The sequence below is a fragment of the Zootoca vivipara genome, chromosome 8 (genome assembly GCF_965207765.1).
Source record: "Zootoca vivipara chromosome 8, rZooViv2.hap1.1, whole genome shotgun sequence".
NCBI lineage: Eukaryota > Metazoa > Chordata > Lepidosauria > Squamata > Lacertidae > Zootoca > Zootoca vivipara.
Window position 1 is genome coordinate 2,747,975 of NC_142591.1, and position 13,844 is coordinate 2,761,818.

General features: G+C 44.0%; 1 protein-coding gene across 2 annotated transcripts in view; it reads right to left on the reverse strand.

Moving 5' to 3' along the window:
• SLC24A3 (solute carrier family 24 member 3) overlaps nucleotides 1-13,844 on the reverse strand; it is a 141,381-nt gene that overhangs the window by 63,802 nt on the left and 63,735 nt on the right. Inside the window, exon 3 of one of the 2 annotated variants that reach the window (XM_088675956.1) lies at nucleotides 10,436-10,520. The exons of the other annotated variant lie outside the window; for it this stretch is intronic. Within the exon in view, the coding sequence (XP_088532082.1) occupies nucleotides 10,436-10,475 (40 nt within the window). The 5' untranslated portion in view covers nucleotides 10,476-10,520. The remainder of the gene's footprint in view (nucleotides 1-10,435; nucleotides 10,521-13,844) is intronic. 2 annotated transcript variants of the gene reach the window in all.

A 13,844-nucleotide genomic window follows, 5' to 3' on the forward strand; every position in this document is an offset into this window, starting at 1 on the left:
CCGCACTGGGAAACGGGGCGGGAGGGCGCCGGAGAGATCTGGCGCACCATGGCGCGAGGGGCGCTTAAGACGGCCCTGAGAGAGAGAGTGAGAGAGAGACTGTGGGATGAGCATATGTGGATAAAAAAGTGAAGAGAGCCCCACCAACACCCACCAGCAGCTCTGGTAACTGACCCACTACCCACTGTTCCATGCAGTTCTTGGGAGCAAAAGGTTTGCCCAAATTGGAAGTGGCTTGCCTAAGGCTACCTGCTATTGGTAGAGGCGAGTTTGAAACTGTGGACTTTCTCAGTTTTTCCCATAACAGAAAATATACAAAGCAGGGGAACAGTGTAGTCCTGTCCATGCTCAAAGGTTTTCACGCACCTCACTTCCTGCTCCCTGTTTGCTTCCTCCTTCCCCAGGGGGGCATGCTGACCCTGGAGGCAATGATCGACTCTGGGGCCTCTGGCATTTTCATGGACATAAAGTTCGCCAAAAAATACCAAGTCCTGCTCAAAAGTAACTCTTGTTACTTACTCTCGTGACTTACTCCCAAGTAACTGTGAACAGGAATGCAGCCTTGGCAATTAAGAAAGACCCACTACAGTAATGAAAAGAGTTTAGCAAAGGAAAAATGGTTTGCAAGAATTACAGGTCAAGCTTCATAGATAATGTTATTGTTTGTCTATCAGGTTACAATTTCTTTTCAAGGCTTGAATACTGTGCACATTTACTTGGGAACAAGCCTCACTGAATTTTATAGGGCTTGCATCTGAGTAAACATGCATAGGATTGTACCACACGTAACTTAAACCCAAGACATTTCAACTGAAAGAATGAATTGTCAGAGTAAATATTGCAGTTCGTTCCAACATGCCTATATATCCACTTGCATTTATGTTGGCTAGATACAAGCCTAGAATTGGAATGACTGCGCTGGATCCGGGACAAGGAAGAAAATCCAGAAACATGATCCAAGGTTTCCATGTGCCCTGCCAACCAATCAGAATTTAGGGTATGAAACAGACATGTCTGAACAGAAAGAGCTGAATAAACATTACCTCTCCACCATTGCAACTGATCAAAGTGTGACATTCTTCTTTGCTGCTAAGGAGGTCATACAGGACACAATGTATAGCATAAATCTGGAATCACTTTATGCCTTTAAAATGGATTACTTCATAATAAAGAAGCATCTGTTATAGTTCACAACTACAATTGGAACTGATGGGATTCTGAAAATAAAAGGCGCCCTTTCACACAAGTTATACAACAAGTGAAAACAAGAACATTTAAAAACACTGTATGGATCAAAAGGGAATTAACAAGAAAACCGCATGAAGGGAGGGGGGGAAGTCATAGCTCGGCGGAGCAAGGTAAAAGATGTGAATATAAGATTTTGTATAAAAGATTGGTTTTGTTAATTTGTTGAATTTGGAAAATCGGAATAAAATGTATTTAAAAAAATAAAAAAATAAAAACACTGTATGGATCATCACAGTGCCTATAAAGTTCAATTAGACACATCAGTAAAAGGTTACTCTTTCTCATCAGAAAACTACACACCTCCACGTGCTGCCAGGTGAGATGCTCCCAATCAGGCAGGCTAACCCCCCCCCCAAATCATTGCCAACAAAGGGGTAAAACAGGGTTGCATCTTAGTCCCGTATTTATTCAACCTTTTCTTAAACGACCTTCAACCATTTTCATGGGGTGGATGGCCATTGCCCAAAGCTCAGCTCCATCCACGTTCCCATCTTACTATATGCCGATGACACAGCCACCTTCTGTCGCACAAGGGTTGGCTTGAAGTGGCTTTTGTGCTGCTGCTGGGAATATTGTATAGCCAACAGACTGGAACTGAACTTCGCAAAAACTAAAGTGCTTGTTTTCTCAAGATCTTGGAAGCCTCATAGGTGGGAGGTCAGTGGAAACGCGTTGGAACAGGTTACTTTTTTTAAATACCTAGGCATCCACTTCCAATATAACGCCTTCTGGCAACACCACTGTAAACTCACACTTAATGGGGCAGATACTCTAGCTCTGGCTATCACCCATTTCTGCTTTAACAGAGGGAATCAGTTTGTCCCAGCTGCACTAAAGGTCTTTAATGTCAAAGTAGGCCAAAAACTCCTGTATGGCATCCTATTATGGATTGGTGCAGTTAACCAATCCGTCCTCTTTAACTTTCCATATGCCGGTGGAATCCCACCACTCACAATGAGAGCAAAATCAGAACCTGTGATCTATCACTCGAGTCACTGCTTATGCTCCCACAATTGGAAGCATTCCAGACAATCAAGTGCAGAATCCTAGAGATTGAATTCCAAACCCTTAGCAGCACAGCCAATAAAATCTGTTCCCCCTTGGGGTTGGGAATTCCAACCTTGTTTGGCCAGCACACTCCATATTTACATCACTTTTATTATCCCCAACTACACAGAGCTCTTTCCCTCACAAAATTTAATGTCTTGATGTCTGCAGTTTTGCAAGTAGATTCTCGAAAATCCCATATTCTGTAAGATACTGTCCTTGTGGCACAAAGCAGGTCAAATCCATCACACACGTCTTATTTTATTGCCCATTTTATGCAAAAGTATATGATAAGTATTTGACCTCCTTATTGAAAGAGGGGATTTATCGCACTGACTTTTCTAGGGTGTCTTATCTGCTGAACAATTGTAGTAAAAATGCTGTGGAGAATGTGGCAAGTTTTTTGAGTGACAGCATGAAATTACATCAGCATAGGTCCTAAGAGCCATTTTCGTACCTTACGATGTCCGGACAGTTTTATCCTAAAGTATCTCCTACTATGTTTCGCTAACTGTGTTGTGTTCTGATGCATGTATATGATGAAGATTGACTGAAGTTCAATTAGATATCAGCTGTACAAGAGGCATGATATATGGCCACTTTAGACTAATAGTGAACTTATTCTCCAGATGTGGAATTCTATGCAGCCAAAATAGCATCATCCACAGAAAAGACAAAAGGACTCAGCAAGCTTGGGGAAATCCTAAGTTTCGAAGAATTACCAAAAAACAAAACTTTAGGGGGGAAAGAAAAACTCTAAGCAGGAACACCTCTTTGGGGACCGAACATGCACAGTTGGAACAGAATGATGGGAAGAGAAGATGAAAACTGGAAAGGGGGGATGCAATGTAGTATCTGAGAAAAGGAAAAGCCATACCTGGCCAGCACCCAGAAGAGGGGCATGCCACACTGCAATGTCTTATTCCACTTGTGTCTATTAACAGTCAGCACTTAACTCTCATTCTTCAAAATCTTTTTCATTCACTCCTCTCTTGCTGCAGAGGGCAGCACTACGCCTACAGGCCATGCCCCTGACTATGCATGTTCAGCTGAACATGTGAGAAAGACCTCTAGAGACAGGCCTTCAATAACGTTTCATGGAACTTCATGAAAAAATCTATAGAAAGAACAGGACTTGGTGAAAATATTAGTAGAGGGGTATTGAGGCAATATATCAGAATCAGAGAGCCAAACTGATCCTTAACGACGAGATAACTGAAGAATTTAAGATAGGCAAGGGGAGCAGGCAAGGCTGTTCTCTCTCACCATTACTATTTATTATAGCTGTACCCGGCCACGCGTTGCTGTGGTTCAGTCAGGGGCCCCGTTTCCCAGGACAGGTGTATGAGGTAACGACAGACCTCTCTGTTGTCCCTGATGGGTGATGTCATCTTCCCCACATGACATCACCCTCCACCCCAACCCCCCCTCTCCCCCTCCGATACCGTATTCACATTTTGGGAAGGGTTGTCTGCTTCCCCTGCGGATCCCAGTGGGCGAGGGGGCAGACGGACCAGGTGGAGTTCCTTATTGAAGGTGGACATGGGAAGGGCGGGTGGGAGAGGGGAGGCGGCGGCAGGACAGGATCCAGCCCCCGGTCTCCCAGAAGGAGCTGGCAACCGTATACACATTTTGGGGAGGGTCGCCCGCTTCCCCCGGCGGATCCCGGTGGGGGAGGGGGCAGGCGGACCAGGTGTAATTCCTTATGGGAGGTGGGTAGGTCGAGGGTGGGTGGGAGAGGGTAGGTGGCAGCGGCGAAGGGACAGGATCTGGCCCCCGGTCTCCCAGAAGGACCCACCACCCACCTGCTGCCAGTACCCTCTACACGTTTGCGCCGGAAGGACGCCACCACATACCCCAAGGTGTCCTGGGAGTAAAAAATTTACTATAGCATGTGTTGCTTTGACATCCAACAGATGGCACTATTTTCCCACAAAAACATGTTTTTACCTGTAACAGGTGTGACATCTATATAATCTAATTATATACAAACACTCCCGTATTCGAATGCAATGTTGTGTCAAAATTTCAAAGCAATCAATCAAGAACTTTCGGAGATTTTTGACTATGTACAAATGGGCATTTACATTTTTATTTATATAGATGGTACTAGAACTCTTAGCGATTCCAATGAGGAAAGATCCAAATATAAAAGGTATAACAGTGGGAAAGAAACCACATAAGATAAAGGCCTTCGCAGATAACTTGATTTTAACCACCGAAAATCCAGAAGACTGTGTTCTAAAAATATTAGAAGGAATTCTTGAATTTGGAAAAGTGGCAGGATTTAAATTAAACAAAAATAAGACCAATATGTTAGCAAAAAATATGACAATGCAGAAAAAAGAATTACAGAAGATATTACAAAACTAAGTACCTGGGAATCTGGCTGACGAACAAAAATAGTAACTTATTCAATGATAATTGCATAAAAATTTGGAAAGAAATCAAAAGAGATTTGGAGATTTGGAAAAAATTAAGATTATCACTTTGTGGCAGGATATCAGTAGTAAAAATGAATGTGTTGCCTAAAATGATGTTTTTATTTCAAATGATACCAATTATTGGAGGGGTGGGATGTTTCAAATTATGGCAAAAAGATCTATCAAAATTTATTTGGCAGTATAAAAACCAACAATTAAACATAAACTTTTAATAGATAATAGAGGTGGATTGGCATTGCCTGATTTAAATTTGTATTATGATTTGGTTTGCCTAAATTGGTTAAAAGAGTGGATAATATTACAAGATGGAGACTTTCTGGACCTGGAAGGGTTAAATAACCGTTATGGGTGGCATGCTTATTTAGGATATGAAAAGGTGAAAATCCACAGGGGATTTCTTAATCAAATCATAAGAAAATCGATATATAGAGTATGTAAAATATAAAGAATTACTGGAACCTAAGACACCCTGGTGGATTTCACCCTTAGAAGAGACAACGGTAAAAAAGAAAAACATGGAACTAAATTGGGCTACATATAAGGATTTATTAAAAGATAAAGACAATTAAGTTGATATTAAAAGACTACGAGGAAATAAAACAACACTTAACAGGGTAGATTCAGTATCACCAACTAAACCAGGCATCCCCAAACTTCGGCCCTCCAGATGTTTTGAACTACAATTCCCATCTTCCCCGACCACTGGTCCTGTTAGCTAGGGATCATGGGAGTTGTAGGCCAAAACATCTGGAGGGCCGCAGTTTGGGGATGCCTGAACTAAACGAAGTGTTCAAGGCAGACAAGAAAAAGGCTTTCCAAATGAAATCTCATTACTTGATAAAGAGTTATTACAAAATAAGACAAAGGTAATTTCTGAACTGTATGAAACACTACTTGAATGGGAGGTTAACGACGAACAAGAAAAAGAGATTTTCTGCGGAAATCGTGATAAATGTCCTGGTGAATCAGATGAAAGATTTATCTTGTCTTATCCTCCATGAATCCAAAACCATGATGTTCAAAAAAATCTCTCAAGAAAAAATTCCTTCCAGTAGCACCTTAGAGACCGGTGCTACTGGAAGGATTTTTGTTTGTTTGTTTGTTTTGACTACGTCAGACCAACACGGCTACCTACCTGTCTCAAGAAATAAGTTGGAAGGGACCCCGAGAATCATCTAGTCCAACCCCCTGTAATGCAGGAATCTCAACATGAGGCCTCGAATCCATTTTGAAATCATACTAGACCCTGCTTAGCTTTGCATACTAGACCCTGCTTAGCTTTGAAAATGTGCTAGCAGTTTTATTGCTACTCTTTTGACGTGAGAAGAAATTTGGGGGCAAGGTTACAGGGTGCATATTTACCCTAATGGGTTTTTGGGTGAAGCTTGGGCATGCTTTAAAAAATCCAGAATTGAGAAAACTGGGTTAGATACCATAAACCTGCCTCTTTGACCATATGTTCTTGAAGGAATAAAAAAAGCTCTTGTGTAATCTATCTTATGCTGGAGAAGCCTATTTTTCATGAGGCTCTAATTGAACTTTCCTTCTCTCTTTTAAGAAGCTATTACTGACGTCAAGGTCCCACAGACTTGCAGGGAGGGCGGACTTAATTGAAATAAAGACATGTAGGCAGCATTACAAAACTGCCAGCTCACTTCTCTGCACTTTGTAACAAAGCCTATATGCTGCTATGAATAAAATAGAAAATGTGACTGAATAAAGCAGATCAGATTATTAGTGGCTCATTGCCATTTGTTTGTTCTAAAAGAAAGACAAGTCAGGATCTTATACTTCCATATCTACACTTCAAACTCATTGTTGTTTAGTCATTTAGTCGTGTCCGACTCTTTGTGACCCCATGGACCATAGCACCCCAGGCACTCCTGTCTTGCACCGCCTCCCGCAGTTTGGTCAGACTCATGTTGGTAGCTTCGAGAACACTGTCCAACCATCTCGTCCTCTGTCGTCCCCTTCTCCTTGTGCCCTCAATCTTTCCCAACATCAGGGTCTTTTCCAAGGATTCTTCTCTTCTCATGAGGTGGCCAAAGTATTGGAGTCTCAGCTTCAAGATCTGTCCTTCCAGCGAGCACTCAGAGCTGATTTTCTTAAGAATGGATAGGTTTGATCTTCTTGCAGTCCATGGGACTCTCAAGAGTCTCCTCCAGCACCATAGTCTCCTCCAGTCAAACTCATTATTAGAGGTTATTCATGGTTTTCTTCAGCCCACAAACATATTTATCTCTATGACTCAAGTGTAGTTGGAAGGGATCTCGAGGGTCATTAGTCCAACCCCCTGCATTGCAGGAATCCTGCCCACAGTCGTCCCTGGGTGGACTCAAACCACCAACCTTCTGGTTAACACCCATGACCCAAAAGAAGCAACAGCAACTTTCTATAACCCTTTTCTGCTTGCAGCTTGATCATCTGGGAATTTTCAGGGTTGCGGTTGTCTCCCCTTTTCCCAATTAGATTTATGATAGGCACTAAGCCACTTTTGATAGAAGGAAGTGCAAATACAGTATATTTGGACTGGATTGGGTGATATCTGGTTTTCAACATCACAATATATCACCAGCTAAACACAGTGATATTTCGATATATCATGATATCTGAGATAAGGCTGGAGCTATGTGGAGGTGAACATGGTAATCTGCTACTACTTATGGGTCTAATTCAAAAACTGCTAAAATTTTACTTACCTTTAACATATTGTTACAACTGCTATGTTATAGTACTACTGTAGCAATAATGTTTAAATTAGCACATTTTCTCTAAAATTAAAGTAATCAGTATATCAAAGGTAAGGTGAGAAAATGTTCCCTAATAATTTAACGACATTACTAAAGAAGAGAAAAAAACAATTCATTGTCACACTTTTAGCTATTCAAATAGAATTCACCACTGAGTCTTATACAGTACATCCCACAACACCAGTTATTTGATTGATTGACAGTGAACCCAAAATTTCACATTTAATATCAATATATTGATTTGTTATTAATAATAACAAATGACTGAAAAATCAAAGGGGTGAGAGGAGAATTGAGTTCTAGGGTTGGGAGTAGGAATGGAGGAGAAAATGGGGGGCATAACAAGGGGGAGAGACACAGATACAGATGGAGGGAAAGGGAAGAGGCTTTTTTCTTTTACTCTGAAGCAACTTGCAAGCCAACAACCATCTGGAGCAGGCATCCCCAAAGTGCGGCCCTCCAGATGTTTTGGCCTACAACTCCCATAATCCCTAGCTAAGAGGACCAGTGGTCAGGGATGATGGGAATTGTAGTCCAAAACATCTGGAGGGCCGAAGTTTGGGGATGCCTGATCTGGAGCATAGCTGCCAAGTTTTCCCTTTTCTCGCGAGGAAGCCTATTCAGCATAAGGGAAAATCCCTTTAAAAAAAGGGATAACTTGGCAGCTATGATCTGCAGTGTATTTCCCCCCTGCTTGAACTGGGGAGGGGAGTGCTGGAGGTATGGGGCTGGCTGTGTAGACTGGGTTAATATGAAACCTCTGGGCTGCTTCTGCCTCAACAGAAAGGCACACACAACAAACAAAGGGGGTCCCCCCTTTTATTCTGAAGCAAGTCCCAAGCCAAGCATCGGGGGGGGGGGGAGAGTTCCACAGACAACTAAGAAAGGGCTCCAAGCATCGGCTTGCTTTACAAATCTGAGCACACCAACAAATGGAGGTGGGGAGACAGACAATCACAGAGAGGGGGGGGGGAGAAGGTGGAGCAATGAAGGAAGCAATTTGCAGAGCATGGGAAGGGAGGGGGGGGGAGAGATGAAGCAGCATCACACAGTTCCAGCCAAACATCTGCTGGCTACAGACAAACAAGAGGCAGGGGAGACTGTGTAGCTATGGCAGGGGAAAGCTAACTGTTTCGGAAAGATCTGTTTCTCAAAGAGGCGGCGATTTTTGCTCAGCCTGTAACCGGTTTTTGTAGCTATTTGTAGTATACAAAGGGAGAGCTTTTTCATCAGCCTGCTGGCAGGGAAGAGTTGACTGAGGCAGAGTTAGCAAGGGCTGCACACACAGGAAGAAGCATCCGCTTCCCGGTTTTTCCAGCATTGTGATTTTTTAATACCACGCACATGATTTGTGATATATTGAAAGGTCATTAAAAAAAACGGTTATCAAAATTTGATTAAAAATTTAATATCAGACAATATATCAATTTATAGTCCAGCCCTAATTTGGACTGATAACTTGATATTGCTAAATTTATTCTTCTGTACCTCTTATCAGGTGCTTTGGGTTTCCTTCAGGAAAGTAACTTAAATGAAAACCATGACAGTGGTACCTTGGTTCTCGAACTTAATCCATTCCGGGAGTCCATTCAACTCCCAAAACATTTTGAAAACTAAGGCATGACTTCCGATTGGCTGCAGGAGCTTCCTGCACTCAACTGGAAGCTGTGGAAGCCACGGACGTTCAGCTTCCAAAAAATGTTCACACGCACTTTGTGAGGGTTTGTGGTGTTTGTGAGGGTTTGTGGTGTTCGGGAGCTGATTTGTCCGGGAGCCAAGCTGTTCGATTACCAAGCTACCACTGTATCCTGAGAGCATGGCTGCATGTAGGGATGGGGGAGAAATTTGATTCAATTCACATTTAAAGCTAAGCATAACAAATTTGTATTTTCTGAAAAAATAGATGAACTGAAGCAGAACATCTTTCAACATTCCCACTTCTCTGAATTTTGCAATGCAGTTCTCTAACACGTAACTGGGTATAAAAATGCATATACTGTATTAGGGTAAAGTGTACATAACATTCATATATTAGTGTACATTACATTGCAAAAATGCATTAAATTTGGGAAATTTCCTTTGCAAAAATGTGTGTTTTAGGCAAAATAGCATACAAAAATGTGTGTATTACAAATTCACTGATGAATTTTCATGAAGTATTTTTTAAAAATAAATGATGTAGAAATGTGGAGAAACCCATGCTGACTTTTAGTGATCACAGCGTTCCTTTCTAGGTGCTCACAGACCGTTTGCTTAATGATTTGCTCTAGAATCCTTCCTGTTATTGATGTCAGGCTGACTGGGCGGTAATTGTTTGGGTCCTCTCTTTCCCCCTTTTTGAAAATAGGGACAACATTTGCCCTCCTCCAGTCTGCTGGGACTTCACCTGTTCTCCAGGAATTCTCAAAGATAACTGCCAGTGGTTCAGAAATCACCTCTGCCAGTTCTTTTAATACTCTTGGATGTAGTTCATCTGGCCCTGGAGACTTGAATACATCTAAACTAGCCAAGTATTCTTGTACTACCTCCTTACTTGTTCTGGGCTGTGTTTCCCCTGCTGAATCATCTGCTCCATATTCTTCAGGTCAGGCATTGTTTTCTTTTTTTGGAGAAGACTTGGAGAAGACTGAGGCATTCCCCCTGTTCGCATTTCACCATCTTCTCCTCTAAATGACCCCACTGTTTCCTTGTTCTTCCTTTTGCTACGGACATACCCATAAAAACCCTTTTGTTGTTTTTAACCTCTCTAGCAAGCCTGAGTTCATTCTGTGCTTTAGCTTTTCTGACTTTGTCTCTACACGTGCTGGCTATTTGTTTGAATTCCTCTCAGAAGAAACGCTGCAGGCAGCATTCCAATGAAGCTACGAGCACTGCCAAAAAACAGACGAATATCAGGGATTTCTTGCCTGACAATGACCTAAATGAGATCTGTAGAAACTTCCCTACCGCAAACAGCTATGATGTCCTTGCTCCTAGTACTACTCATGAGGAGCCTGCCGGCATTGTGGATGCCTCACAACTAGCCTCGAGCCTGTGTATGAAGGAACAGAATGAAAAGACTCATGAGTCCCTGCAAAAAACCTCACCTGAACTATCCCAGCCACCAGCCCAGTTAAACGAGGACCGAGAGGCATTGGAACTGCTAATCTGCCAGACTGAGTTGATAACACACACCACCACCAATTTATATAAAAGGCTGGATGGGATCGAAAAGAAGCTTGAAAAAGTCTTTGGCTTGTTCAGTTGCCCCCCCCCCTCACTCCCTCAGCTTAACAACATTGCGAATTCCGCTCACCCCTGCTCAAGTGTGCATGCACAAAAACAAGTAAGATGCCTGCCCAACCAAATCCAAAACTTGAGCCTGCAACTCCAGAACAGCAAACTTGCAGTACTGGTGGGAAACCACCCCTTGAACTATAACAAATGGGTGGATAAACACTCGGTCGCAAATTCCCTGACCCAGCTGTTGGGGCAGACACTACGCCCCATAGAGATCATGGACGTCTCATGGTTGCCCTATGGACATTATATGAGACGTATGCTTATTAACTTTAGATCTGCCCATCTCGTTGCAAAGATTCTAAAACTAAAAAACCGTACAAGAAAATGGTATATCTATTTTACAAGGGTATTTGCCAACCCTATGCACCAGGATAGGTGCTGCTTGTGTTGACGCTGGGCCTGCTGTGACCCTTCTAACACGTAGGACAATCTGTGCTTTGCTCAGTTATTTTTTATACGTAGGGAGGGCAACTGGTGATCCCGGCACTAAAAGCTTTTGTTGGAAAAGTGATTCCCCAGATGCTATATGGGGTAGAACTCTGGAGGTGGAATCAGAAGCTGCTAGAACGGCTTGAAATCTTCCAAAAAATTTATCTCAGAAGAATTCTAGGCCTCCCTCAGAGTACTCCGGCAGCTTTCTTAAGAGTGGAAGTAGGATTACTTTCCGTGTCTGCCAGGGCCCACTTAATATTTCTGCGTTTTTTCATCAACCTCACAGATGCCTCGAACACCTTATTGGCTAAACAAGCCTTTGTATCTTTACAACATAATACTACTTGGCATCAAAACCTATTAGATATCCTATCCAGATACAATCTACCCGAGTTTAATACTCTCAAACTGTGGAGCCCTGATAAAGTTCGGGAATGGATCTTTGAAAAAGACGCCTTTTTAGACACCATGAAGATTAAAAATTATGGGTTTTCCTACTGGTTTCTCCGAGTAAAAGCAGTCAAAATCTGTGCCAATTACTTGGTGGATATCACTGATCCCACCCTTCAGAGAGCTTTCACTATGGCCCAGTTTCAAACATTGCCAACCGCGTACCTGACCGGTAGATTCACAAAAATCCCAGGAGAGCACCGTTTATGCCCTTGCAGTCTGCCCCCTGCCCGGGAAGCCCAATTCCAGCAGGAGAGCTCCGGCCCTCAGCTCCAACGGCTGCACCTGTGGCTGAGGTAAACCTGCGCCCGCCCGGGCGAGGCTGCGCCAGGCCTGTCCCCTCGCTTCCCCCTGCGGTTCCCTAATGCCTCCCCGCCCCTCACTAAAGCAGCTGGGGGAGCCTAGGTGGGGCAGAGGGAGAGGCAAAGCCGCCGCTTCCCGCCCACAGAGGCGTTGCTCGGGGCGAAGCAGCAGCATGTCCTACCGCAGGGCCTGAGGAGCAAGCAAGAAGGAGAGACGCCCATACTCCGAGAGGGTTACACACACACACTCACGCACACGCGCAGAGCCACACGCCGACCTGGCAAGGGCGGGGGAAGAGCGTGCTCTGCTTCAGCAGCTGCCTCATCACCACTGGCAGCAACAGCAGCAGGAGGACGCCAGTGCCCACAGGCGCCGCAGGCACCGAGCCTACTCCTGGGACCTGGGACCACATTTCCCGCTCCTGCCGGTCCCAACCAGCAAGCCAGCCAGCTGCCGGCTCTCCTCTCGCACTCCCTTTCTCCTCTTTCTCCAAACACGCAAAAAAACCCAACATCCCTCGGCCCGCTTGTTGCGTCTTCTTATAGGACCCCGGCGGCGCTCGTCAGGCGAAACCGAGCCTGATTGGTGGAGCCTCCGTGCTGCCTCGCACTCTTTTCCCCGGCCCCTCCTCTCGCGCTGCGCGATGGCTGACTGCAAGTTGCGCAGCGCTACTGCTCCGCCTCGGAGAGCCACTCGTCGTCACTCATCGGGCTCTCCCGTGCGCAGCGGAGAGGTCCGGGCCGGCTTCGGGGGGCAGCTGCCCCCCCTGCCCCGTGGTGGGTACGCCTATGCCAACACGGCTACCTACCTGTAAACCCATATGTAGCAATTGCAGTTTAATCTGGAGCATAAAAATTAATCATAAGTCTCTGCAAGAGTCATGTTTAAGGTATGCATTGGTCAGAGAGCAGCCCAGCAGTGCAAGAACAGACGACTCTTAATAATAATAATTTATTATTTATACTCCGCCCATCTGGCTGGGTTTCCCCAGCCACTCTGGGCGGCTTTCAACAGAAGTATTAAAATACAATAATCTATTAAACATTAAAAGCTTCCCTAAACAGGGTTGCCTTCAGATGTCCTCTAAAAGTCTGGTAGTTGTTTTTCTCTTTGACATCTGGTGGGAGGGCGTTCCACAGGGCGGGTGCCACTACCGAGAAGGAGAAGGAGAAGAAGACTTCAAAGTCTTATCTCCAATTTAGTTTTGTACTTCCCTCATATTCCAAAAGGTTCCTTAATGTAGTCGTAGATTAACCTGTCATGGTTTCAGCCACTATAACACTAAGAACAAATACATTCAGCACTCTTGGTCAACACATTTCTAAAAAGAATAATTTGCTTGCTACTAAACATTAACTGTGCAGTCTTATACATGGATGATGTACGTTTATCCATGCGGGTTTCTGATTAGATGTTTCTGTTTGGATTTAACATATTTCATGAGGCTAGATGCCTGGGAAAAACAGGGGGTAAGTAAATGTGCACACAGTTAAGGGTGAAATAGATCTGGGCAGCCTTGGCAAACATTGTGAAGGGAATTATAGTATTGGGGAAATGACTGTTCAGGGACATTAGGCAGTGTGGGAGAAGGAATGGAGGGTTAGTCAGAAAGAAGAAAGTATTTAACATTTGTGAGGGACATCTGGCGACAGTGTGGTGATAGGGGCAGAACAAAACAGTGAGAGGGGACAGAGTGGCTGCAAGGTGCTGGGAGATCCCACAGCCTGCAATGCTAAGGAGCACTCCTCACAGGAACCCCCAGGCAACACCAAAGCATTGTAAGGGACACAACTGGAGGAGGAAAGGACCGCAGGGTTGGCTCATTTTACAAGAAAGCATACAGCCTTCAAGGGTTATCACATGTAGGAGAAAAGTTATTCCTTCCCTC